Source organism: Sapajus apella, unplaced genomic scaffold, assembly GCF_009761245.1.
Source record: "Sapajus apella isolate SASKATOON/1434 unplaced genomic scaffold, GSC_monkey_1.0 scaffold220, whole genome shotgun sequence".
Classification (NCBI taxonomy): domain Eukaryota; kingdom Metazoa; phylum Chordata; class Mammalia; order Primates; family Cebidae; genus Sapajus; species Sapajus apella.
This window is the reverse complement of record NW_022437160.1, coordinates 589,120-615,123: the sequence shown is the minus strand read 5'-3', so window position 1 is coordinate 615,123 and position 26,004 is coordinate 589,120. Positions and strand designations below refer to the sequence as shown.

At 52.2% G+C, this 26,004-nt stretch overlaps 1 protein-coding gene across 1 annotated transcript; it reads left to right on the top strand.

Moving 5' to 3' along the window:
• Positions 1-25,014, top strand: GRIN2D (glutamate ionotropic receptor NMDA type subunit 2D). The gene is made up of 9 exons (XM_032271003.1): positions 1-710; positions 6,784-7,403; positions 15,725-15,839; positions 16,091-16,302; positions 16,581-16,749; positions 17,728-17,881; positions 21,926-22,051; positions 22,259-22,488; positions 24,544-25,014. The coding sequence occupies exons 1-9, from the start codon at positions 246-248 to the stop codon at positions 24,754-24,756; spliced, it is 2,304 nt and encodes a 767-aa protein (XP_032126894.1). The 5' UTR covers positions 1-245; the 3' UTR covers positions 24,757-25,014.
• Positions 25,015-26,004: the final 990 nt, after the last annotated feature.

Below are 26,004 nucleotides of genomic sequence, written 5' to 3'. Positions count from 1 at the left end.
CTCCTCCGTCTCTCCCTCTCTGTCTCTCTCCCCTCCATCTCTCTCGTCCTCCGCGTTGTCTCTCCCTCTGTTCCATCACCCCGACCGCCCCCTGAACTCCCCTTCTCTGCGCCTGTCCCTTGCTGCTTCTCCTCCTCTGTGCGTCTCTCTATCTCGTCTCCCTGTCTCTGCGCCTCCCCGTCTGTGCTCCCTCTCCTCCCCGTCCTGCCGGGCGCTCAGAGGCCGCCCCGCGGGGCCCGCAGGCGATGCGCGGCGCCGGTGGCCCCCGCGGCCCTCGGGGCCCCGCTAAGATGCTGCTGCTCCTGGCGCTGGCCTGCGCCAGCCCGTTCCCGGAGGAGGCGCCGGGGCCGGGCGGGGCCGGTGGGCCCGGCGGGGTCCCCGGCGGGGCGCGGCCGCTCAACGTGGCGCTCGTGTTCTCGGGGCCCGCATACGCGGCCGAGGCGGCGCGCCTGGGCCCCGCCGTGGCGGCCGCCGTGCGCAGCCCGGGCCTGGACGTGCGGCCCGTGGCGCTGGTGCTCAACGGCTCGGACCCGCGCAGCCTCGTGCTGCAGCTCTGCGACCTGCTGTCGGGGCTGCGCGTGCACGGCGTGGTCTTCGAGGACGACTCGCGCGCGCCCGCCGTCGCGCCCATCCTCGACTTCCTGTCGGCGCAGACCTCGCTGCCCATCGTGGCCGTGCACGGCGGCGCCGCGCTCGTGCTCACGCCCAAGGTGCGCGCGACCGGGGCGGGGGCGGGGCCATAGAAGAGGCGGGGCAAGCCTTGGGGGGCCGGGTCTGGGACGGCCAGCATGGGGCGGGGCCTGGAGGGGGCGGGGGACCCCCCCCCAATTCTGTGGGTCCGCGTCTGGGACAAGGCGAGCCCAGACGGCAGGCAGGGCTTCGGGCTAGGTAAGAGGCCAGGCTGACTTGGAGAGGGCTGGTCTATAGGGTAAGACAGGCCTTCAGGGTGAGAAAGAGGCCAGTCCTCCATGATCATAGTATAGGGAGGACGTGGGCCCATTCATTGCAGGTAAGGGACTGTGGAAAAGACGAGTCAAGAGAAGGGTTAGAGACAGGGGACGAAAAGGGACCAACCCCAGATGGCAAAATCTGAGGGAAAGGTGGGATCTAGGATCAGCGCGGGAAGAAGTCAGTTGAAAAGGAATGGGCCCGGGAGCGGTGGCTCACGCCTGTAATCCCAGCACTTTGGAAAGCAGAGGCCGGCGGATCACTTGAGGTCACAGGAGTTTGAGACCAGCCTGGTCAACATGGTGAAACCCCGTCTCTACTAAAAAGACAAAAATTAGCTGGGCGTGGTGGCGGGCGCCTGTAAGCTACTCAGGAGGCTGAGGCAGGAGAATTGCTTGAACCCGGGACACGGAGGCTGCAGGGAGCCGAGATCTTGCCATTGCACTCCAGCCTGGGACACAGTGAGACTTAGTATCAAAAAAAAGAAAGAAAGAAAATGAATGAAGAAAAAGAAAAGAGCGAGTCTTGTGGAGACGTGGGAGCCAGGCAGTATCAGAGGTGTCAGATACCGAGGACAGAGTTTGGGGAGGGGTCGGCCGGTTGAGCACTGCCTAGAGGTCGGCTAGGGATGCAGGAGCCATCTTCTAAGAGGAAGAGTCGGAAAAGGGGAGGAGTCATTACGAGAGGAGGATGGGCAAGGGGAAAAACCAAGAAGTAAAAATCGAGGTTTAGGGCGAGGTCAGTCAGAGGAGTGAGTCAGGAAAGGGGGAGGGGCTAGCCAGTTGGGGGCGAGGCCAAGGAGGAGGCGGGGCCTAAGCACTCTAATAAAGGGGTGAGTCTGGAGAGGAAGCCAGTCCTGAGAGTAGGGTTTGAGAAGGGACATACCGCACTGTGAGGTGTGGAAAGCGAGAGTCCAGAGGATGGGCAGGAGAATGAAGGCTTACGGTGGAGGCGGGCCCAGCCAATGAGAGGTCAAAGCCAGGAGCCTGCTGGGGAAGGGATGGTAGAGGCTGGAGCTGGCCGGAGCCTGGAGAAAGGCCTGACTCCCAAGAGCACAGAAAGGGCAGTTGTAGCGGACCTCTGGTCTGAAGGAGAGAGCTGGACCAAGCCTGCTCTGTGGATTGAGAAGAATGGGTCAGCTAGGAGGTGGGGCCTGAGAAGGGGCGGGGCCTCTCCAGAAGTGAGGCCAGTGCAACCCAGAGGATGGAGCCACCTGAGTGGGTGGAGCTTCCTTCAATCTGCCCATTCCCTGCTGTGCACCCGGTGGTTGTGTGACTGCATCACTATTGTATGCAGAGATTCGTAGTCCTCTCCTGTTCAGAGCTTCCTGGGAAGGACCTCTGTCCAACTTTCTTGTTCTCCTTGGCATGGTACTTTAAAGTGATGTGTAGGCAGATGCCCTGGGAGGCGAACTTATTTCTTAACTGCCACTTCCGAGGCATACTCAAAGACGTGGTCCCTCCTGCCTTCATTGCTGCTAAGACGTGTGGTCTGCTCTGCGCTCTGTTTCATTGTCCGCTGGGCACTGTGGTCAGCTCGGTGTATGCCCATAGCATTCTGGGAAATGTAGTCCCCTCGCTGCCACTGGATGGAAGAAAGAGTGGTCTTCACAGGTCCATCTGTGCCTCACTGAATACTGGGAATGTGGTCCCCTCAGCACACCTCCACCTGCTGAAGGAAGAGGTTCTCGTTCGTTGCAATAAGACCTCATTTCTGGCCAAGTGCAGTGGCTCACGCCTGTAATCCCAGCACTTTGGGAGGCCGAAGCAAGTGGATCACCTGAAGTCAGGAGTTTGAGACCAGCCTGGCCAACATGGTGAAACCCCATCTCTACTAAAAATACAAAAATTAGCCAGGTATGGTGGCGGGCACCTGTAATCCCAGCTACTCTGGGGGCTGAGGTATGAGAATCGCTTGAACCCAGGAGGTGGAGGTTGCAGTGAGCTGAGATCATGACACTGCACTCCAGCCAGGGGGGACAGAGTGAGACTCAGTCTCAAAACAAAAACAGAAATAAAAAAGACCTCATTCCCTCAGGACAACTGCAATATCCCCTACAGATTTTCTCACAGGCACGTGGCTAGGGAGAAAGCCCACTTGCTGTTCTCATTGCATTACAGGAAGATTTATTGAGAGCTGATTCTGTGCCCAGGCTGTTTTAATTCCTCGTGAATACAGTTCTGGGGGGGGGGGGGGGAAGAGAGAGAGAAACCAGGTCCCTGCCTTATAGAGCTTGCATTTTAATGGTGAGACAGACAAAACCAGTAACAGTAAAATCTGGCCTCCCAGAGGAAGTCTTCAGGATGTTGTAATGATTGAGAATGGAGTTTCAATCGGTGGCAGTCAGGGGAGGTTACCCTGAGGCAGGGACACCTGAGCTGGCGGTGTCAGGTGGAGGTCTGGCATGGAGGAGCTGGGGAAAAGTGTCCCCAGGAGAGGCAACAACTACGGACAAAGCCCTTGAAGCAGGAAGGAGCTTGATGTATTTGAGGAAGAGAAAGAAGGGAGTGTGGCTGGAGCGCATTGGGGGTTGGGGTGGCAGGAGATGAGGTCAGAGAAGCAACAGGGGCCAGTTCATGCAGGGCCTTGGGGCCCCGGTAAGGACTTTGGCTTTGATTCTGAGGTAGAATCATTGGAAAGTTTTCAACTGAGAAGGGATGGGATCCAATTAGTATATTGAAACACTCACTCTGGCTGCCGTTTGGAGAAGAGACTGGAAAATGCAAGATTGAAAACAGAGATGGGCTGGGCACGGTGGCTCACGCCTGTAATCCCACCACCTTGGGAGGTCGAAGTGGGCAGATCACCTGAGGTCAGGGGTTCCAGACCAGCCTGGCCAACATGGCGAAACCCAGTCTCTATAAAAAATACAAAAATTAGCTGGGCGTGGTGGCACATACCTGTAATCCCAGCTACTCAGGAGGCTGAGGCAGGAGACTCACTTGAACCCGGGAGGTGGAGGCTGCAGTGAGCCAAGATCTCTCCACTGTACTCCAGCTTGGGCGACAGAGCGAGACTCCATCTCAAAAAAAAAAAAAAAAGATAAGAAAAGAAAGGAAGACAGAGATGGGTGGGGTGGGAAAGCTGTAGATAGCTGGGCAAGAAAGTGATAACAATGAGAGTTGTGACAGTGATGGCAGTGAGAGACAGTGTGACAGTGATGGCAGTTCAAACAGCTGGAGCTATGTTTGAACGTAGAGCTAAGAAGACTTGGAGATGGCTGGATGTGAGTGTCAGGGAAAGACAGGGAAACGGTGATTTAGATTTGGGGCCTGAGCATCAGGGTGAATAAGAGAGAGAGGAGGGGAAAAAAAGGCGACTGCTCTTTTTCTTTCCTTTTTTTTTTTTTTTTTGAGATGGTGTTTCGCTCTTGTTGCCCAGGCTGGAGTGCAATGGTGCGATTTTGGCTCACTGCAACCTCCACCTCCTGGGTTCAGGCAATTCTCCTGCCTCAGCCTCCCAAGTAGCCGGGATTATGGGCATGCACCACCAAGACAGCTGCTTTTTATTCCTTTACATTCTTTACTCCTTTACAAAAAGAGAGAGAAAAAAACAGAACAAATTTGAGACAGGGGAAAGAGCAAGCATTCTGTTTTTGACATGCTAATTTTGAGACACCTCTTGGAAATCCAAGAGGAGATATTGAATAAAGAAAGAGGGGGAACCGGACGCGGTGGCTCAAGCCTGTAATCCCAGCACTTTGGGAGGCCGAGGCGGGTGGATCACGAGGTCACGAGATCAAGACCATCCTGGTCAACACGGTGAAACCCCGTCTCTACTAAAAATACAAAACATTAGCTGGGCATGGTGGTGCGTGCCTGTAATCCCAGCTACTCAGGAGGCTGAGGCAGGAGAATTGCCTGAACCCAGGAGGCGGAGGTTGCGGTGAGCCAAGATCGCGCCATTGCACTCCAGCCTGGGTTACAAGAGTGAAACTCCGTCTCAAAAAAAAAAAAAAAGAAAGAAAGAGGGGGATAGGGGCCAGGTGTGGGCTCATGCCTGTAATCCCAGCATTTTGGAAGGCTGAGGCAGGCAGATCACTTGAGGTCAAGAGCTCCAGACTAGCCTGGCCAACATGATGAAACCCCATCTCTATTAAAAATACAAAAATTAGCTGAGTGTAGTGGTGCACACCTGTAATCCCAGCTACTAGAGAGGCTGAGGCAGGAGAATTGCTTGAACCTGGGAGGCAGAGGTTGCAGTGAGCAGAGATTGCGCTATTGCACTCCACGCTGAGTGACAGAAGACTCTGTCTCAAACAAAAACAAAAACAAAACAAAAAACAGCAGGGGGATAGGTTTGTCTGGAGCTCACACGAGAGGTTGTGACTGAGGACAGGAGTCATTAGCATAATCAGCACTGTCCAACAGAACTTTCTGCAAGGATGAATGTAGTCTATAGTTGCTCTGCCCAATATGAGAGCCACAAGCCACATGTGGCTGATGAGTACTTGATATGGGGTTAGTACAACCAGAAAACTAACTTTAAAATTCTATTTAATATTTTTTTCCTCTGGTCCTTGATTCAGGATAAATTTTATTTATTTATTTATGTATTTATTTTTGAGACAGAGTCTTGCTCTGTCGCCCAGGCTGGAGTGCAGTGGGGCAATCTCAGCTCACTGTGGCCTCTGCCTCCCAGGTTCAAGCGATTCTCCTGCCTCAGCCTCCCAGGTAGCTGGGACTACAGGCACGTGCCAAATGCCCAACTAATTTTTGTAATTTTAGTAGAGACGGGGTTTTATCACGTTGGCCAGGATGGTCGTGATCTCTTGACCTCGTGATCTGCCCGCCAAGGTCTCCCAAAGTGCGGGGATTACAGGCGTGTGCCCACACGCCCTGCCAATTTTATTTAATTTTAATTATTTTAAACTTGAATAGCTATGAGTGGCTAGCAGTCACCATATTGGATAACATGGGAGACAGTATTAAAACTCATGGGCCTGGTTGAAATCACCAGGGAGCGAGGACAGAGAAGAAAAGAGAACAGTAAGGTACTCCCACATTTAGAATTCTGGCTGAGGAAGAGGGGCCAGCAAAGTAGGCAGAGGAAGAGGTGACAGGAAGGAAGGTAGGAGAAAAACCAAAGAAGGGAATGTACACTCGCCAAAGCTTCTTCCAGTTGGGAAATACTGGCAGCACTCATATTGCATGCTGGGAGATGTAGTCTCCTCACTGCCTGCAGGGATCCGGTCCCTCTCAGTGGCTGCTGGGGGCTGTAGTTCCTTTACTGGATGCTGGTTGTATTAATGACAGTGATGTTAGCTGCTGGAACAGATGAACCCCCAAATGTCAGTAGATCACCCAACAGGAGGTTGTTTCTGATTCATATAAAATCCAGGCTGGGTGCGGATTACAGGCATTCACGCCTATAATCCCAGCACTTTGGTAGGCCAAGGTGGGTGCATCATCTGAGGTCAGGAGTTCGAGACCAGCCTGGCCAACAGGGCGAAACTCCGTCTCTACTAAAAATATAAAAATTAGCCAGGCGTGGTGGCTACTCGGGAGGCTGAGGCAGGAAAATCACTTGAACCCAGGAGGTGGAGGTTGCAGTAGCTGAAATCATGCCACTGCACTCCAGTCTGGGTGACAGAGCAAGATTCTGTCAAAAAAAAAAAAAAAAAAAAGGTAAGCTTTTATGGATGAGTCTAGAAAAACTCAGTCACATAGTTAAAGCTAATCCAGATCTAGCCCTGTGCCCCGGCAGGAAAAGAAGATGGGTTTAGTGAACCTATCTAGTCAGCCTGCCTTATTGGGAGCTGTGGTCCCCTTATCTGTTGCTGAGAGTTGAGGTCCCCACATTGGAAGGCCTGACATCCTCCTCCCTCGCCGGCAGGAGAAAGGCTCCACCTTCCTGCAGCTGGGCTCCTCCACCGAGCAACAGCTTCAGGTCATCTTCGAGGTGCTGGAGGAGTACGACTGGACGTCCTTTGTAGCGGTGACCACGCGTGCCCCTGGCCACCGGGCCTTCCTGTCCTACATCGAGGTGCTGACCGACGGCAGCCTGGTGGGCTGGGAGCACCGCGGGGCGCTGACGCTGGACCCTGGGGCGGGCGAGGCGGTGCTCAGTGCCCAGCTCCGCAGTGTCAGCGCGCAGATCCGCCTGCTCTTCTGCGCCCGAGAGGAGGCCGAGCCCGTGTTCCGGGCAGCTGAGGAGGCTGGTCTCACTGGGTCTGGCTACGTCTGGTTCATGGTGGGACCCCAGCTGGCTGGAGGCGGGGGCTCTGGGGCCCCTGGCGAGCCCCCTCTTCTGCCAGGAGGCGCCCCGCTGCCTGCCGGACTGTTTGCAGTGCGCTCGGCTGGCTGGCGGGATGACCTGGCTCGGCGAGTGGCAGCTGGCGTGGCCGTAGTGGCCAGAGGCGCCCAGGCCCTGCTGCGTGACTATGGTTTCCTTCCTGAGCTCGGCCACGACTGTCGCGCCCAGAACCGCACCCACCGCGGCGAGAGTCTCCATAGGTGAGTGGGGCTGGAATGGGAGGGGCATGGGTGGGCTCCTCCCAGAGCCTAGCAACCGGGAGTACTCACTGGATGAATGGCTCAAATGGGTCACATCTGCTCTTCGAGCCTCAGTTTTCTTTTATGTAAAGTAGGTGTAATTGGATCTCTTTTCCGAGGCTAAATCAAGTCATTTGGAAAAAGCATCTGAGATAAAGTCAGTGTATTACTGTATTTCATGACTCTAAGATGCATAATTTTCCCATTTTTAGGTCTTTGAAAACGAGATGTGTCTTATAATTGATGGCTTATCATGGCTTAATTGGCAGCACTTTTGTCTTTCTTTGTGGTACCTCTTATAATTGATAGCCTTTTAGATTCACCGAAATACCTAGACTATGAGCTGAGCTTCAGTAGCAAAAGAGACCCAACAATCCAGTGGCCCAAATAAGGTTGAAGTTTGTTTCTCTCTCACATAACAACCCAGAGATGAGCATTCCTGGTTATCAGGAGACTGCTGATCCATGTGATCATTCAGGGACCCAAGATCCTCCCACCTTGTTGCTCTGTCTTCTCTGCATGGTCGAAATGGGGTTGTGGTCATGTCTGAATTGTAGCTCATGAGAAGGGGAAGAGAGGAAGTGGACAGCAAGCACTTTCCTTTTGAGTAAGTGAGGCAGAAGGGACGTGCCTCACATCTTATTGTTGAGAAGGTTGTCACGTGGTCAGGGCTGGGTTACTGGTTGTTGACAGTGGTGTCCATTCTGATTGGCTAGATGTCTATTGGGCTCGGCTAAATGTCTATTCTGATTAACTAGACGTCTCTTCTGATTGACTAGACGTCCATTCTGATTTGCTAGACGTCCATTCTGATTGGCTAGTGCCTGCGCGTTGCCAATTGCTAGATAGTTTGAATATCACTCTTGCATATGGCCTGGGCCAACTGCAAGGAAGGCTGGGAAATGTCAGTCCTAGCTGGACAGGTGTGTGCCCAACTTATGCACTATTATTTTAGAAGAGGAGAACAGAGTTTGTTGGAAAACAGCATCTCAACAATAGGAAGCTCTGGGAGTGGAAAAATTGATGAGTTTGGTGACAGAACAGTGAAAGGAGAGACCTTTAATCCTGAATGAGAAGGAGGCGAATTTGGGAAGAGGTGATGGGTGGGGAAGAAGACCTAAGAGAGGAGAATTGAGAACTGGTGGATTGGGAATCAGGATCCCCTCAAAGAGGGTGAGAGAAGCATCTCTTCTTCATAAATACTTACTGAGCACCCGCTAGGAACTAGGGCTCATGCTGGGCGCTGGGAACACAGATGAATAAGACCATGGACTTATTCTTCAAAGAACACAGGGTCTTGTAAAGGTGGCAGACAGGGGACAGGGATAATGGCAACACAGCGTGATTCTTGCAGTAATGGAGGTTGCATGGGTATGGCGGGGGCATGGGGAGGAGCACTGGCTAAGCTAGGACATCTTCGGTTGCATGAAGCAGAGTCTCATTCGAGTTTCCTTAGGAAAAGGGAGGTTTATTGGAAAAATAAACAGAGGAACACAGACGTCCGAAATTGAGGCTAAGCCTGGGGCCAGCTACTCTTTCAGCTCCTTCTGTTTTTTTGTTGTTGTTGTTGTTTTGTTTCGTTTGAGACGGAGTCTCACTCTGTCGCACAGGCGGGGGTGCAATGGTGGGATCTTGGCTCACTGCAACCTCCGCCTCCTGGGTTCAAGCAATTCTCCTGCCTCAGCCTCCTGAGCAGAGGGGATTATAGGCATGCGCCACCACTCCTGGCTAAGGCTAATTTTTTTTTACCTTTAGAAGAGATAGGATTTCACCATGTTGGTCAGGCTGGACTCAAACTCCTGAACTCAAATGATCTGCCCACCTCAGCCTCCCAAAGTGCTGGGATTCCAGGCATGAGCGACTGCACCCAGCTGATTCTGTCTTTCTTACTCTGCCTTCTCCCTCCCTCCCTCTGTTTGTCTCCTTCCTCTCTCTCCCTTTCTCTTTGTTTCTCAGGCTTGCCTTTCCCAGAAGCTGTTCAATTCTTTACCCAGAACTTCTGCTCCCTCATAATTTCAGCTTGTGTTGGCCATAACCCATCCCTCTAGATCTCATACCAAAATGTCACCCCAAGAGAGGAAATGTATTAGCCTCAATCAGCCTTCCACACCAAGGTGCACAAGTCACAGGTCAGCCTGTGTGGAGTCAGAAAGCTTTCTTTCTTTCTTTTTTTTTTTTTTTTGAGATGGAGTCTCACTCTGTCGCCCAAGCTGGAGTGCAGTGGTACGATCTTGGCTCACTGCAACCTCCGCCTCCTGGGTTCAGGTGATTCTCCTGCCCCAGCCTCCTGAGTAGCTGGGATTACAGGCGCGCACCACCACGTCCAGCTAATTTTTGTATTTTTAGTAGAGACGGGGTTTCACCATGTTGCCCAGGATGGTCTGGAACTCCTGGGAGTCAGGAAGGTTTCTAGGAGGAGATATCTGAGCTGTGACCTGAGGGATGAACTGCTCATTGATTCATTTATTGATTGAAACGCCCTTTATTGAAGGTCTGTAATCCCAGCACTTTGGGAGGCCGAGGTGGGTGGATCACCTGAGGTCGGGAATTCGAAACCAACCTAACCAACATGGAGAAACCCCGTCTCTACTAAAAATCCGAAATTCACTGGGCGTGGTGGTGAATGCCTGTAATCCCAGCTACTCAGGTCGAGCTTGCAGTAAGCCAAGATCATGCCATTGCACTCCAGCCTGGGCAACAGGGCGAAACTCCATCTCGAAAAGAAAAAAAGAAAAGAAAGTCTACTATGTGCCAAGCATTGCTTTAGACATAGAGTATATATAGTGTTAAATAAGGTCCCTGCTCTCACAGAGCTTACAATCTAATAAAGGAGAAAAGCAATGAGCAAATACATAAAGAAAATATCAAGCAGGCAATAACTTCTGTTATGGAAATCAAACGGGGAATGTGATAAGAAATGTGTAGGGAGCTATGCTAAGTGGGGTGGTCAGGAAAGGCCTTTCTGAATAGGTGAAATTTGGAGGTTAAAAAAAAATGGATAGTCTAGGCTGTGGCTCATGGCTGTAATCTCAGCACTTTGGGAGGCTGAGGCAGGAGGTTTGCTTGAGGCCAGGAGTTCCAGGCCAGCCTGGGTAACATAGTGAGAACTCCATCTCTACAAAAAAAATTAAAAAGTAGTTGGGCATGGTGGTGTGTGCCATTTGGGAGGCTAAGGTGGGAGGATCACTTGAGCCTGGGAGATCGAGGCTGCAATGATCTGTAATCTATTCACTGCAGTCCAGCATGTGCAACAAAGTGAGGCTGTCCTAAAAATTTTTTTAATTAAATTTTTAAAAATGAGTAGGCCAGGTGCAGTGGCTCACCCCTGTAATCTCAGTGCTTTGGGAGCTGAGGTGGCGGATCACCTGAGGTCAAGAGTTCAAGACCAGCCCGGCCAACACAGCGAAACCCCATCTCTGCTAAAAAGTACTACAAAAATTAGCCAGGTGTGGTGACATGCACCTGTAATCCCAGCTACTCAGGAGGCTGAAGCAGGAGAATCACTTGAACCCGGGAGATGGAGGTTGCAGTGAGCAGTGATCATGCCACTGCACTCCAGCCTGGTGACAGAGCGACACTCTGTCTCAAAAAACTAAATAAATAAAAGAAAAAGAAATGGATAAAGAGAAGGAGACACGCATTGGAAGATCTCAGTGAAGGGAGACGGAACAGCAGATGCAAAGGCCCTGGGGCTGGAACTGCCTTGTCTCAGTCTGTTTTGTGTTGCTATGACAGAATATGATAGCCTGGGTAACTTACAATGAACAGAAATTCATTGGCTTGTGGTTCTGGAGGCTGGGAAGTCCAATACCAAGATGTCACCATCTGGTGAGGGTCTTCTTTTGGCATCATTACATGACGGAAGGAATCACATGGCAGAAGGGCACAGAGAAAAGTGGGAGGAAGATCAAGCAAACCCACTCCTGCAACAACAGCATTAGTCCAGTCATGAAGGCACTGGCGCCCTCATGACCTAAACGCTTCTTAGAGGTTCCACCTCCCAATTCGCAATACCATTACACTGACTATTTATTTATTTATTTATTTTTGAGACAAGGTCTCCCTCTGGTCTGCCCAGGCTGGAGTGCAGTGGTAAGATCTTGGCTCACTGCAACCTCCACCTCCCGGGTTCAAGCAATTCTCCTGTCTCAGCCTCTTGAGTAGCTGGGATTGCAGATGTGTGCCACCATGCCCAGCTAATTTTTTTTTTTTTGAGATGGAGTCTTACTCTGTCACCAGGCTGGAGTGCAGTGGCACAATCTCAGCTCACTACAACCTCTGCCTCCTGGGTTCAAGTAATTTGCCTGCCTCAGCCTCCCAAGTAGCTGGGACCACAGGCACACGCCAACACCTCCAGCTAATTTTTTTGTATTCTTAGTAGAGATGGGGTTTTGCCACGTTGGCCAGGATGGTCTTGATCTCCTGAACTCATAATCTGCCCACCTTGGCCTCCTAAAGTGCTGGGATTACAGGCATGAGCCACGGCACCTGGCTAATTTTTATATTTTTGTAGAGATAGGATTTCACCATGTTGGCCAGGCAGGTCTCAAACTCCTCACCTCAGGTGATCCACCTGCCTCGGCCTCCCAAAGTGCTGGGATTATAGACATAAGCCATTGCACCCAGCTGTAAATTTCAATTATGAGTTTTAGGAGACAGACATCCAAATCACAGCTTACCTGTTTGGGAGCCTGAAATGCTGGTGTGGCTGCAACATAGTGGGCAAGTGGAAGGAAGGTATGAGTAGGTGACAGAGAGACTTGCAGGGCCCAGCTCATGTAGGGCCTTTAGGCCAGGGGCAGGGGTTGGGACTTATTTCATTTATTTATTTATGAGACAGAGTCTTACTCTCTCCCCCAGGCTGGAGTGCAATGGCTTGATCTTGGCTCACTGAAACCTCTGCCTCCTAAGTTCAAGCAATTTCCCTGCCTCAGCCCCTTCTAGTAGCTGGGATTATAGACATGTGCCACCACACCCAGCTAATTTTTGTATTTTAGTAGAGACAGGATTTCACCATGTGGGCCGGGCTGGTCTCGAACTCCTGACCTTAGGTGATCCACCTGCATCTGCCTCCCAAAGTGCTCCCAAAGGGATTACAGGCATGAGCCACTGCACCTGATCTTTTTGTTTGTTTGTTTTGTTATTTAGATGGAATCTTGCTCTGCCGCCCTGGCTAAAGTGCAGTGGCATGATCTCGGCTCACTGCAACCTCTGCCTCCTAGGTTCAAGCAATTCTCCTGCCTTGGCCCATTCTAGTTGCTGGGATTACAGGTGTGTGCCACCACACCCAGCTAATTTTTGATTTTAGTAGAGACAGGATTTCACCATGTTGGCCAAGCTGGTCTCGAACTCCTGACCTCAGGTGATCCACCAGCCTTGGCTTCTCAAAGTGCTCCCAAAGGGATTACAGGCGTGAGCCACCGCACCTGACCTTTTTGGTTTTTTGTTTTTGTTTGTTTTGCTTTGTTATTTAGATGGAGTCTCGCTCTGTCGCCCTGGCTAAAGTGTAGTGGCCAGATCTCAGCTCACTGCAACCTCAACCTCCCTCCCAGGTTTAAGCAAGTCTCCTGAATATCTGGGATTACAGACACTGGCCACCATGCCTGGCAAAGTTTTGTATTTTTAGTAGAGACAGGGTTTCACCGTGCTGGCCAGGCTGGTCTCAAACTCCTGACCTCAAGTGATCTGTCCCTGCTCAGCCTCCCAAAGTGCTGGGATTACAGGTGTGAGCCACTGCACCAGCCTGGACTTGATTCTAAGAGTAGTGGGGAGTTCACCAGAAACAGTATTCCAGTCAGGGGAAACAGCATGTGCAATAGCCCAGAGGGGAGAAAACCTTGGGCAGATTGGGGGGACCACCGTAGTTCAGAGCAGATGAAGGCCACAGGTTTAGGAACTGGAGTGACAGGCTGGGTGCAGTGGCTCATGCCTGTCATCCAGCACTCTGGGAAGCTGAGGCAGGCAGGCAGGCAGATCACGAGGTCAAGAGATCAAAACCATCCTAGCCAACATGGTGAAACCCTGTGTCTACTAAAAATACAAAAATTAGCTGGACATGTAGTCCCAGCTACTTGGGAGACTGAGGCAAGAGAATCGCTTGAACCTGGCTGTCAGATGTTGCAGTGAGCTGAGATCGCACCACTGCACTCCAGCCTGGTGACAGAGCAAGACTCCATCTCAAAAACAAAAAATAAAAGGCGTCTGAGTGACAAGGCTGGGAGGTGGGTGGCCCCAGGCCTTTGCCTTCAATGCCAGGTTGAGAGGCTTGCATCTGTTCCATAGCACTGGCGAGCCAGGGGTGGATTATGAGCAGGAGATGAGTAGAGTAGGTTTGGATGTGGGAAGACCCCTCTGGGGCCTGGTGGGGAACAGAATGCAGACGCTCCGCCTCAAAAGAGAGATTGGAGGCTGGAGGCCAGGCAGGAGGCTGGGATGAGGGCCCAGGGGGGCTGTGGGGAGCCACAGAAGAAGATGAGGCAGCGAGAGCCCCAGGGCAGGAAGCAGGAGACTTGGGGACCTATGAGCTGGGTGGGGGGAGGGAGGAAGGCAGATGAGAGTCTAGCCCAGTGACTGGGTGGATGACATGAGAGGCAGTGAAAGTATACAGGGTGGTGTTGCATAGTGAAGATATCTAGGAGTTCAGGGACACCCCCTGCCATCTCCTGCCCTGGGCACTTCAACCCAGAGGAAGAGACATTTGAGCTCAGTGTTTAGACACACAGAGTTGGTCATGCCAGACACGGTGGCTCACGCTGGTAATCCCAGAACTTTGGGAGGCCAAGGCAGGTGGATTGCCTGAGCTCGGGAGTTCAAGACCAGCCTGGGCAACATGGCGAAACCTCTTCTCTAAGAATAATACGAAAATTAGTTGGGTGTGGTGATGCGCATTTATAGTCCCAGCAGCTTCTCAGGAGGCTGAGGTGGAAGGATCACTTGAGCCTGTGAGGCGGGGGTTGCAGTGAGCCAAGATCACTCCATTGCACTCCAATCTGGGTGACAGAGTGAGACCCTGTCTCAAAAGAATCATAATAGTAATAATAAGATTTGGTCAGCATAAGGGGTGGCATAACAGTGTTCAGAGAGAACAGCATTTGCAAAGGCCTAGAGATACGAAATCACTTGACGTGTTTGGGAGATAACCTTGCTTCCAGTGTTGATAGAGGAAAACGAAGAATTCTGGGTGCAAAGAGTTTGAGAGTGGGAAACTCTCAGAGATGTGGCTTCAGAGGAAGGCAGAGTCAGAACAAAAATGGACTCTAGGGGTCTAGCATGGTGATCCACACCTATAATCCCAGCACTTTGGGAGGTTGAGGTGGGAGGATCATTTGAGCTCAGGAGCTCAAGACCAGCCTGGTAAAAATAGTGAGACCCTATCTCTACTTAAAAAAAAAAAAAAAAAAAAAGGCTTGGCGAGGTGGCTCACACCTGTAATCCCAGCACCTTGAGAGGCTGAGGTGGGTGGATCGCTTGAGGTCAGGAGTTCGAGATCAGCCTGGCCAACATGGTGAAATCCCATCTCTACTAAACACACAAAAATTAGCTGCAATCCCAACTACTCAGGAGGCTGAGGCAGGAGAATTGCTTGAACCTGGGAGGCTGAGGTTTCAGTAAGTGGAGATCACCCCACTGCACTCCAACATGAGTGACAGAGCAAGACTGTCTCAAAAGAAAAAAAAAAAAAAAATTCCTGGTGAGGTGGCTCACGCCTGTAATCCCAGCACTTTGGGAGGCCGAAGCTGGCAGATCACCTGAGATCGGGAGCTCGAGACCAGCCTGACCAACATGGAGAAACCCATCTCTTAAAAAAAAAAAAAAAAAAAAAAAGCCAGGTGTGGTGGTGCATGCCTGTAATCCCAGCTCAGGAGGCTGGGAGAATCACTTGAATTTAGGAAGCAGAGATTGCAGTGAGCCAGGATCACAACACTGCACTCCGGTCTGGGTGACAGAGCCAGACTCCATCTCAAAAAATGGAAAAAACAGTCAAACCCCATCTCTACTTTAAAAAAAAAAAAAAAGGAAAAAAGAATAAAAGGGGACTGTAGGGCCTCAACATCAGGCTGAGACTCTGGGACCTTATCTCGGGGGCCTGGGGTCATTGGGCAGCCAAGGACAGGGTGCTGAGCAGGGAAGGGGTATATTTGCATTTTTGAGACCTTGGAGGTAAAGGAGGAGAGATTTCAGCTGGGGGCTGGGGCTGGTCGGTAGGAAGGGGACTTTCTCTCCTTCAGCTGCCAAGGTCCAGCTCAAGCCCCAGCATGTCCCCTGCCCTTCCTCCTGGGCAGGTACTTCATGAACATCACCTGGGATAACCGGGATTACTCTTTCAATGAGGATGGCTTCCTAGTGAACCCCTCCCTGGTGGTCATCTCCCTCACCAGAGACAGGACGTGGGAGGTGGTGAGTCGAAGCCCAGACCACGGGCATTGTAGAGGGCCTGGACTCCTGCATCCTGGCAGGGGGTGGGGCCTGAGGTCCTGGACTAAGAAGGTGGTGGGGACAGGGAGCCTGGACTCCGGGGTCCTAGGGTCTGAAGGTGGGAGGGGCTCCTGGGTCTTGGAGGAAGCTGCTGCCCACACACCTAGGTCAGATGGAGGAGGATACCACAGGAAGTCCCCCAGGAAGCCTGACTCTCCTTCCGTTTGGCCAAGGTGGGCAGCTGGGAGCAGCAGACGCTCCGCCTCAAGTACCCGCTGTGGTCCCGCTATGGTCGCTTCCTGCAGCCAGTGGACGACACGCAGCACCTCACGGTGGCCACGCTGGAGGAGAGGCCGTTTGTCATCGTGGAGCCTGCAGACCCCATCAGTGGCACCTGCATCCGAGACTCTGTCCCCTGCCGGAGCCAGCTCAACCGGACCCACAGGTGACAGCTTGGGATCCAGGAGTTCAGGCTCCAAAACCCTCCTCCAGTGAAGCCCAGTAGTCCTGGCCCCCAGCCCCTTCCTCTCTTGGGACCCAAGACCCACGAGCCCTCCAGCTTGATGACCTTGGGCAAACCCCAGAATTCTTTGAGCCTCAGTTTCCCCTGAAAGCGCTAACCATAGTTTTAGCTGCTGTCTGTCCGTTCCTCCATATCTTCTCTTTATGAGAGAGTCTAAGGAGGGGGTCCCCAAACTCCCCAAGCCTGGTCAATCCCCGCAGCCCTCCCCCGGATGCCCCCCGCCCGGAAAAGCGCTGCTGCAAGGGTTTCTGCATCGACATTCTGAAGCGGCTGGCGCAGACCATCGGCTTCAGCTATGACCTCTACCTGGTCACCAACGGCAAGCACGGAAAGAAGATCGATGGCGTCTGGAATGGGATGATCGGGGAGGTGAGGGGCGGACGGGAGGCGGAGAGTCTTCGGGGCGGAGTCAAGAGGCGAGCACTGCCAGGCGCGGTGGCTTCACGCCTGTAATCCTAGCACTTTGGGAGGCCGAGGGGGGCGGATTGCCTGAGGTCAGGAGTGCGAGACCAGCCTGGGCAACACGGTGAAACCCTGTCTCTACTAAAATACAAAAAATTAGCCGGGCGTGGTGGTGCACTCCTGTAATCCCAGCTACTCGGGAGGCTGAGGCAGAAGAATCGCTTGAACCCAGGAGGCGGAGGTTGCAGTGACTCGAGATCGCGCTCCACTGCACTCCAGTCTGGGCCACAGAGCCAGACTCCGTCCCACAAAAAAAAAAAAAAAAAAAGGCGGAGAGGCGGGCACGCTGAGGCCGTGGCTTGGCGGAATTGAGGGAACACCTGATTCTGCACCTGGGGCGGGGCCGCGTGAAGGACAGGTCTTGGAGCAAGGGGCGGGGTCAGGTGGTATCGGGGCGGGGCTTGGAGGAGGGGCTTTGAGGCAGAGGACGCGGGGCTAGGAGGATGGGACTGCTAGGGGAAAGGGGCGGGGCTGGGAGGAGGGACTTTGGGGCAGTGGAGGCGGGGCTAGGAGGGTGAGGCTCCTAGAGGAAGGGGGCGGGGCTGGGAGGAGGAACTTTGGGGTAGAGGAGGAGGGGCTAGGAGGGTGGGAATCCTAGGGGAAGCGGGTGGGGCTGGGAAGGTGTGGACCAAGGCCTTGAGGACTTGCTGGAAGCAGCGGGATAGGATGCAGGCTACCAATTCCCAATCTTGTTCCCCATCTCTCACCTCCGCCTTCCCCTGCCCCGCTCTGCGTCCCCCTCCTCACCCACCCCGCAATCCCTCTTGGCCCCTTCCCTGACCCCGTCACTGGTCTGCTCCCGGGGCCCGTCTCTGCCCGCTGTCCGTGTCAGTCTGCCAGCCTGAGCCGGGTTCCCTCGCCCACTTCTCATCACCCCCACCCCAGGTGTTCTACCAGCGCGCAGACATGGCCATCGGCTCCCTCACCATCAACGAGGAGCGCTCCGAGATCGTGGACTTCTCCGTCCCCTTCGTGGAGACAGGCATCAGCGTCATGGTGGCGCGCAGCAACGGCACGGTGTCCCCCTCCGCTTTCCTCGGTAAGCTGGGGCCCTGGGATAGGTAGCGAGACCTAGGCAAAGCAGCCACCCCCAACCGTGTGGGCCCTGGGGTCAGAAAACCTGCGTTCCCGGTATCATCAGTACTGAACTCACAGTGCAACTTTGGTGAAGTGACATCATTTCTGAGCCTCAGTTTCCTAATCTGCAAGATGGAAGAAATAATTCCCTACCCAGAAGACATTTTATCAAGATGCTAAAGAAGGCTGAGCCCCAGAGCCTTCTCTTGCACTGCAGCTTCCAAGCCCTGCACCTGGTTTTGTGTTCACAAGATTGAATTCTCTCAACGAGAGCCCTCCAAATTCTCCAAGCTTCAGGCCCCACAAAACCCAAGTGTTTCCCTGTATCTAGGTATGAGATGAAGAGAACAAATTAGCACAGTACCAGCACCTTGTAATTTTTTTTGAGAAGGAGTCTTACTTCGTCACCCAAGCTAGAGTACAGTGGCACAGTTCAGCTCACTGCAACCTCCGCCTCCCGGGTTCAAGAGATTCCCTTGCCTCAGCCTCCTGAGTAGCTGGGATTACAGGCATGTACTACCACGCCCAGCTAATTTTTTGTATTTTAGTAGAGATGGGGTTTCACTGTGTTAGCCAGGATGGTCTCGATCTTTTGACCTTGTGATCTGCCCACCTCGGCCTCCCAAAGTGCTGGGATTACAGGCGTGAGCCACGGCGCTCAACCACCCATCAGTATTTACTAAGCACCTACTATGTGCCAGGTGGTGGGCTCCACATTGGGAACACAGTGGTAAATGAGGCAGACACAAATCTCTGTCCTGTAGGATCTCTCAGCCTTGTGAAGGAGACAGAAGATAAACTCTGTTTTTTTGTTTTTTTTTTTTGAAAGATGGAGTCTCACTCTGTCACCAAGGCTGGAGTGCAATGCCGCAGTCTTGGCTCAATGCAACCTCCGCCTCCCAGGTTCAAGCAATTCTCCTGTCTCAGCCTCCCAAGTAACTGGGATTACAAGCATGAGCCACCACACCCGGCCAATTTTTGTATTTTTAGTAGAGAGGGAGTTGCACCATGGTGGCCAGGCTGGTCTTGACCTCCCGACCTTGGGTGATCTGCCTACCTCGGCCTTCCAAAGTGCTGGGATTACAGGCATGAGCCATTGCACCTGGACAAGAGTTTTAACTACAGAACATGGTGTGGGGGATGTATAATCAGATTTAGGTTTTTAAAGTATCTAGCTTTGTGTAATCCCAGCTACTCAGGAGGCTGAGGTGTGAGGATGGCTTGAGCCCAGGAGGCAGAGGTTGTAGTGAGCTGAGATGACACCACTGCACTCCAGCCTGGCTGACAAAATGAGGCCAGGTGTGGTGGTCACACCTGTAATCCCAGCACTTTGGGAGGCCGAGGTGGGTGGATCACTTGAGGTCAGGAGATCAAGACCAGCCTGGCCAACATGGTGAAACTCTGTCTCTACTAAAAATACAAAATTAGCTGGGCATGGTGGCGTATACCTGTAATCCCAGCTACTCAGGAGGTTGAGACATGAGAATCACTTGAACCCGGGAGGCGGAGGTTGCAGTGAGTCAAGATCACACCACTGCACTCCAGCCTGGGCAGAAGAGTGAAACTGTGTTTCCAATAAATAAATAAATACATTAAAAAAAGAAAAAACCCCTCTCTGTGGAAGTAAGTGGCTAGTGGGGATTCTACCGCAAGGTCCATGCCAGAGACAGAGTAAGGGTGTGCACTAGGAAGTGACAGTAGACAGACTCAGGGTGTGGTTAGGGAGCTGCCCACCAGCACGGCTGGTGGCTTTGAGATGAATTGGGCAGAGGACCCATTTCTGAGCTGGAGAAGCACACAGCCAAGGGCAACTGTTCTTGTCAGTTTCCACTTGCTCTCTGAAGTCTGAGCAGAGCTCCCAGGAGAGGGGAGGGGCTGGAAGAAGAGCCATCCCTTCCTTTGTGTTTTGTTTTCTGTTTATTTTGCCCAACGGTGTCTCCTGTGGCCTCCTCTTTGCACCGAGGTCTCTGCAGGGCAGACTGAGAAGCACCACGTGGGGTCCCTGCTTGCAGGCAGCACACTGCAGGGGAGTGACAAGGTCCTCTTTATGCCCCACCAAGCTGCCCCGCAGCAGTGACAGGCATGTCCAAAGCTGCCGCAGTGACTGTCCAGGGTGCTGACCTTGCTGTGACACGGGCAGTCCTGGCAGCTCACACTTGGCCCTGGGAAGTTGAATCACCTGGTCCTAATCTCAAGGAAATGGTGATTTGGGTTGATTGTTGGTGAGCTCCCAGGGACCACACACGGTCATTAAATGTGAGGAGGGGACACATGAATGGGAGGTTGTTTGATGGACAGGGCAGGGTGTTTCCTCTAGCAGGGGAACCTAGGAGACAAGCAACAGAGGGTGTCACTGGTTCAGGCACCTGTGAGGTTTTGTTTTGTTTTGCGACCTCAGCTCATTGCAACCTTTGCCTCCCGGGTTCAAGCGATTCTCCTGCCTCAGCCTCCCGAGTAGCTGGGATTACAGGCACCCGCCACCATGCCCGGCTAATTTTTGTATTTTTAGTACAGATGGGGTTTCACTATATTGGCCAGGCTGGTCTCAAACACCCAACCTTGTGATCTACCCACCTTGGCCTCCCAAAGTGCTGGGAATACAGGTGTGAGCCACCACGCCCGACCGCCTATGAGACCTTTAATCTCCTTTAGTTCAAATACTCCACCTGACAAATATCATGCTTTGGGAATATCATTTTGTGAGCCCCAACAATACACTGTGCTGGGAGTACAGGCGTGCGCCACTGCGCCGGCTTTTGTTTTGTTTTTTGTTTCTTGAGACAGAGTCTTGCTTTGTCACCCAGGCTGTAGTGCAGTGGCATGATCTCAGCTCGCTGCAACCTCCACCTCCTGGGTTCAAGCGATTCTCCTGCCTCAGCCTCCTGAGTAGCTAGGACTACAGGCGCCCGCCACAACACCCAGCTAATTTTTTGTATTTTAGTAGAGATGGGATTTCACCACGTTGGCTAGGATGGTCTTGAACTCCTGACTTCAGGTGATCCTCCTGCTTTGGCCTCCGAGGTGTTGGGATTACAGGCGTGAGCCACCGAGCCCGGCTGCCTGTGAGTTCTGGGTAGTTAAAGCATGGGTGCTTCAAAGAGTGATCAGGCCAGAGAGGAGAGTGTGACAAGGCTGAGTGGCAGAGACTTTGTCTTGGAGGTGCTAGGGAGCCCGGGGAGAGCTGTAAGCAGGGGAGGAGCCAGGTCGTCTCTGCATTGTATGGGGGTTGGACTATAGGAGACAGACAGGAGCTCTGGAGGCAGGGGAGATGGTTGGTGGGAGGAGATGAGTCCTGAACCCTGTTGGCCATGAGAATGGAGAGGAGAGGCCCAAGTAGCATCAGGGGCGGGAGCGTGGGTTGGAGACTGACAGGCTGTGGCCAGAGAGGGAGTGGGAGGGAGGATGGCAAATGGAGTTTGAGCCTGTGACTGGGTGGATGGTGAGGCCCCCATTTGGGGAGCATGGGTGCTGGTCTGGGCTCAGCATGGGACATGATGAATGGCCTGGGGGGATGGCTGGGTTAGGTGGAGGCTCAGGCCTGTGGCTCAGGAAACATTTAGGAGACAGTTTCTGTTTGGTGGCTGAAACCACAGAAATGCCTGCCATGGCTCTCTTTGAAAATAGCTGTCTCCTAGGGGTTTGGGTGGGCCGTAAGACTCTCAGAGATGGAGAACCTAGAGAAAGGACCAGAATAGGATGGGGTCAGATCTGGGCCGCACCTTGTTCACTTGCTGTAGTACCCTAGGGTTTTTAAATTTTCTTTCCTTCCTTTTTTCTTTCTTTCTTTCTCTCTCTCTCTTTCTTTTTTTTCTTTTTTTTTTTTTTTTTTTTGTAGAGACAGGGTCTCACTATGTTCAAGCCAGGCTGGTCTTGAACTTCAGGCGTCAAGTGATCCTCTCACCTCAGACTCCCAAAGTTCTAGGAGTACAGGCGTGAGCCATCGCCCCAGCCTGATCCTGAGTCTTTTGCTTGGCTGAGCCATGACCACGAACTCCCTTGTCCCCAGAGCCCTACAGTCCTGCCGTGTGGGTGATGATGTTCGTCATGTGCCTCACTGTGGTCGCCGTCACTGTTTTCATCTTCGAGTACCTCAGTCCTGTCGGCTACAACCGCAGCCTGGCCACTGGCAAGCGTGAGTCCCCCTTCCTCCATCCGCCTGCCGCTGAGCTACCTAACCAGAGAGAGAGAACTACATTTCCCAGCAGGTCCCTGGGGGTCAAGCTAGGGCCTCTCGAGGTGCCAGAGGCCTTGGGGGCCACTGGGAATTGTAGTTCTTTTTTTTCCGCTCCCTTATTGCGAAGGGATTTGGGGTCCATGTCCGCGTCCTGGCCCCCTGCAGGCCCTGGTGGCTCAACCTTCACCATTGGGAAATCCATCTGGCTGCTCTGGGCCCTGGTGTTCAATAATTCGGTGCCCGTGGAGAACCCCCGGGGAACCACCAGCAAAATCATGGTGCTGGTGTGGGCCTTCTTCGCCGTCATCTTCCTCGCCAGCTACACAGCCAACCTGGCCGCCTTCATGATCCAGGAGGAGTACGTGGATACCGTGTCCGGGCTCAGTGACCGCAAGGTGTGTGTGGGTCCAGGGCTTGGCTGGGGCTGGAGGTCACAGAGCTTGGCATGTGGTCGATTAGAGAGGATTCTTGGGGGGTGGGGAGTGGGGGCAGGGGTCTCTTCCCAAAGAGAATTCCAGAATGGTAGAATGGAAGGTTGTGTTTGGAGAAAGAACACGGTTCACCATGAGCTATTTAAAATATTCCTAGGGGAAGGGGTGTCCCTGAATGTTCTAGGGGCAGTTGTGCCAGATGGGATATTTTAGAACCAGTGCTTCTCTCAAACTGTGAGGAAGGATTCATTTTTGAAACTTCTAGTCCATTGCAGACCAATGCTTTTGTGAAATTCAATGGAAATGAATTATTAGAAAAGTAAAATAAGATCTAAAACCAAGACAGACGAAAGTCAAACCCAACCAGCCACGGCGGCTCACACCTGTAATCCCAGCACTTTGGGAGACCGAGGTGGGTGGATCACCTGAGGTCAGGAGTTTGAGACCAGCCTGGCCAACATGGTGAAACTCGTCTCTACTAAAAATAAAGAAATTAGCTGGACATGGTGGCGGGTGCCTGTAATCCCAGCTACTTGGGAGTCTGAGGCAGGAGAATCACTTGAACCCGGGAGGCAGAGGTTGCAGTGAGCAAAGACTGGCCATTGCACTCCAGCTGGACAACAAGAGTGAAACTCTGTCTCAAACAAACCGAACAAAAAGTCAAACCCACAGTTTTATTATTAGATTCAACAGACGAAAAACAATCCTGTCGGCCAGGCACAGTAGCTCATGGCTGTAATCCCAGCAGTTTGTGAGGCTGAAGCGGGTGGATCGCCTGAGGTCTGGATTTGGAGACCAGCCTGACCAACATGGAGAAACCCTGTTTCTACTAAAAATACAAAATTAGACGAGTGTGATGGCTCATGCCTGTAACCCCAGCTATTCAGGAGGCTGAGACAGGAGAATTGTTTGAACCCAGGTGGTGGAGGTTGTGGTGAGCTGAGATTGATCATTGCACTCCAGCCTGGGCAATAAGAGCGAAACTCTGTCTCAAAAAAAAAAAAAAAAAAGAAAGAAAAAGAAAAGAAAAGAAAAGCGATCCTGTCAAATTGCTCTCTAAATGCTCACTCCCTCCATTCCTGTATGCCCCTTACTGCAATCACGGTTTGCTGAGGGACTGGCGGTTTGTAGAGCTCACTTTGAGACTAAAGTGATTCTCCAGCCGGGTGTCATGGCCTGTTAAAGGCTCAAGAAATCAGTTTGATGGGTTGCAATAAGTTTTTTTGTTTGTTTGTTTTGTTTTTTCTTGAGACAGTCTCACTCTGTTGCCAGGCTGGAGCGCAGTGGCGAGATCTCAGCTCCCTGCAACCTCTGCTTCTCGGGTTCAAGTGATTCTCCTGCCTCAGCCTCCCGAGTAGCTAGGAGTACAGGCATGTGCCACCACACCCAGCTAATTTTTGTATTTTTAGTAGAGATGGAATTTCACCATATTGGCCAGGATGGCCTCTGAACTCCTGACCTCAAGTGATCCACCTGCTCGGCCTCCCAAAGTGCTGGGATCCCAGGCGTGAGCCACTGCACCCGGCCAACAAGCATTTTTTAATGGAATGGAGAAGAATAGAATAGAATAGTTGATTGCATCTTATGTAGTGCATTTGGTTTTATAAAACTTGTTTTAGTCATATACACACCTGACATTGAGCCAGCACACACCCGTCTGGCTACATCTGTTGTTAAAACAGTGAACTATTTCTGAACGGATTGGTAAATAGCAACAGCCCCTGCCATGCCAGCCTCTCCCCCCAGGACCTCCTGTGATTCAGTAAGTGAAGGCTTAACTCCTGGCACTTCAGGGGCCTCGGGGAGGCTTCTCGTGACCTTTCGGATTATGTGTCTGCAACTGTGTGTGCTGAGTGCCAGTGAAAGCACATTTCCCAATGTAGTGAGCAAGTCTTGAGAAATACTGAATACTTTTGGGACTGGGGTGTCTGCCAGATAGCGGATGTCTCTCAGAATGGGGGATTCGTGTTAGGGATGTCCCTGTGGAGGGTGCCCTAATCACTCCGCATTCTGCCCCAGTTCCAGAGGCCCCAGGAGCAATACCCACCCCTGAAATTTGGGACTGTGCCCAACGGGTCTACGGAGAAGAACATCCGAAGCAACTATCCCGATATGCACAGCTACATGGTGCGCTACAACCAGCCCCGCGTAGAGGAAGCACTCACTCAGCTCAAGGCAGGGTCAGCGCAGACTCGGGGGCCGGGGGTGGGGGTGGGGCCGCTGGGGACCTGAGGATGCTCAAAGATGGCAAGGGGTCAAGGTTCATTCATTCAGCCCCAGAGGTCAGCCCTGGGTGGGTCAGCTTGGAGGGTGGAGGTCATCAAGGGTGGAAGTGGACTCCTCCTCCCAGGAGCAGGGTCCCTGGGATATTTTCAGGGATGCAGTAGTTCTGGATTCTGGGGTGAGACTGCCAGGGCTCCAGTCTTCGCTCTTCCCCTTCTTGGCTTTGTGACCTTGAGCAAGTTACTAAGCCTCTCTGAACCTCTGCTTCCTCCTCTGTAAAATGAGGATAACAAGAGTATCTCCGTTGTAATGATCATAAGGTTGTTATAAGAATTAAACTACTTTTTTTTCAAAAAAAAAAAAAAAAAGAATTAAACTAGTTTAGCTGGGCATGGTGGTCAGTGCCTATAATCCCAGCTACTTGGGAGGCTGAGGCAGAAAAATCGCTTGAACCCAGGAGGCGGAGATTGCAGTGATCCAAGATTGTGCCACTGCACTCCAGTCTGGTCAACAAGAGCGAAACTGCATCTCAAAAATAAATAAATAAATAAATAAATAAATAAGAAAGAAAAGAAAAAGAATTAAACTAGTTAATCCACTCAGAACATTTACAACAGTGCCCGGTGCACTGTAGGTGCTTGCTGATGTTATCATTATCATTAGACTGAACTCACTGGAATCAATCCTTGACTTGCATTTTTTATCTTTTTACATCCCTTTGCCAAATCATAGGGATGAAGTTAAATTCAAAGGCTAGGCACAGTGGCTCATGCCTGTAATTCCAGCACTTTGGGAGACGGAGGCTGGCAGACTACCTCAGGTCAGGAGTTCGAGACCAGCCTGGCCAACATGGTGAAACCCTGTCTCTATTTAAAATACAAAAATTAGGTTGCGTGTGATGGTGGGCGTCTGTAATCCCAGCACTTTGGGAAGCCGAGATGGGCAGATCATTTGAGGTCAGGAGTTTGAGTACAGCCTGATCAACATGGTGAAACCTTGTCTCTACTTAAAATACAAAAATTAGCCAGGCATGGTAGTGGGCGCCTATAATCCCAGCTGCTTGGGAGGCTGAGGCAGGAGAATTGCTGGAACCTGGGAGGTGGAGGTTGCAGTGAGCCAACATCGTGCCATTGCACTCCAGCTTGGGCAACAGAGAAAGACTCCGTCTCAAAAACAAAACAAAACAAAACAAAAAACGTTGAGTTCAGGCCCCAAATTGCAGCCCACGATTCCAACAAGAATGAGGACAATAACTCT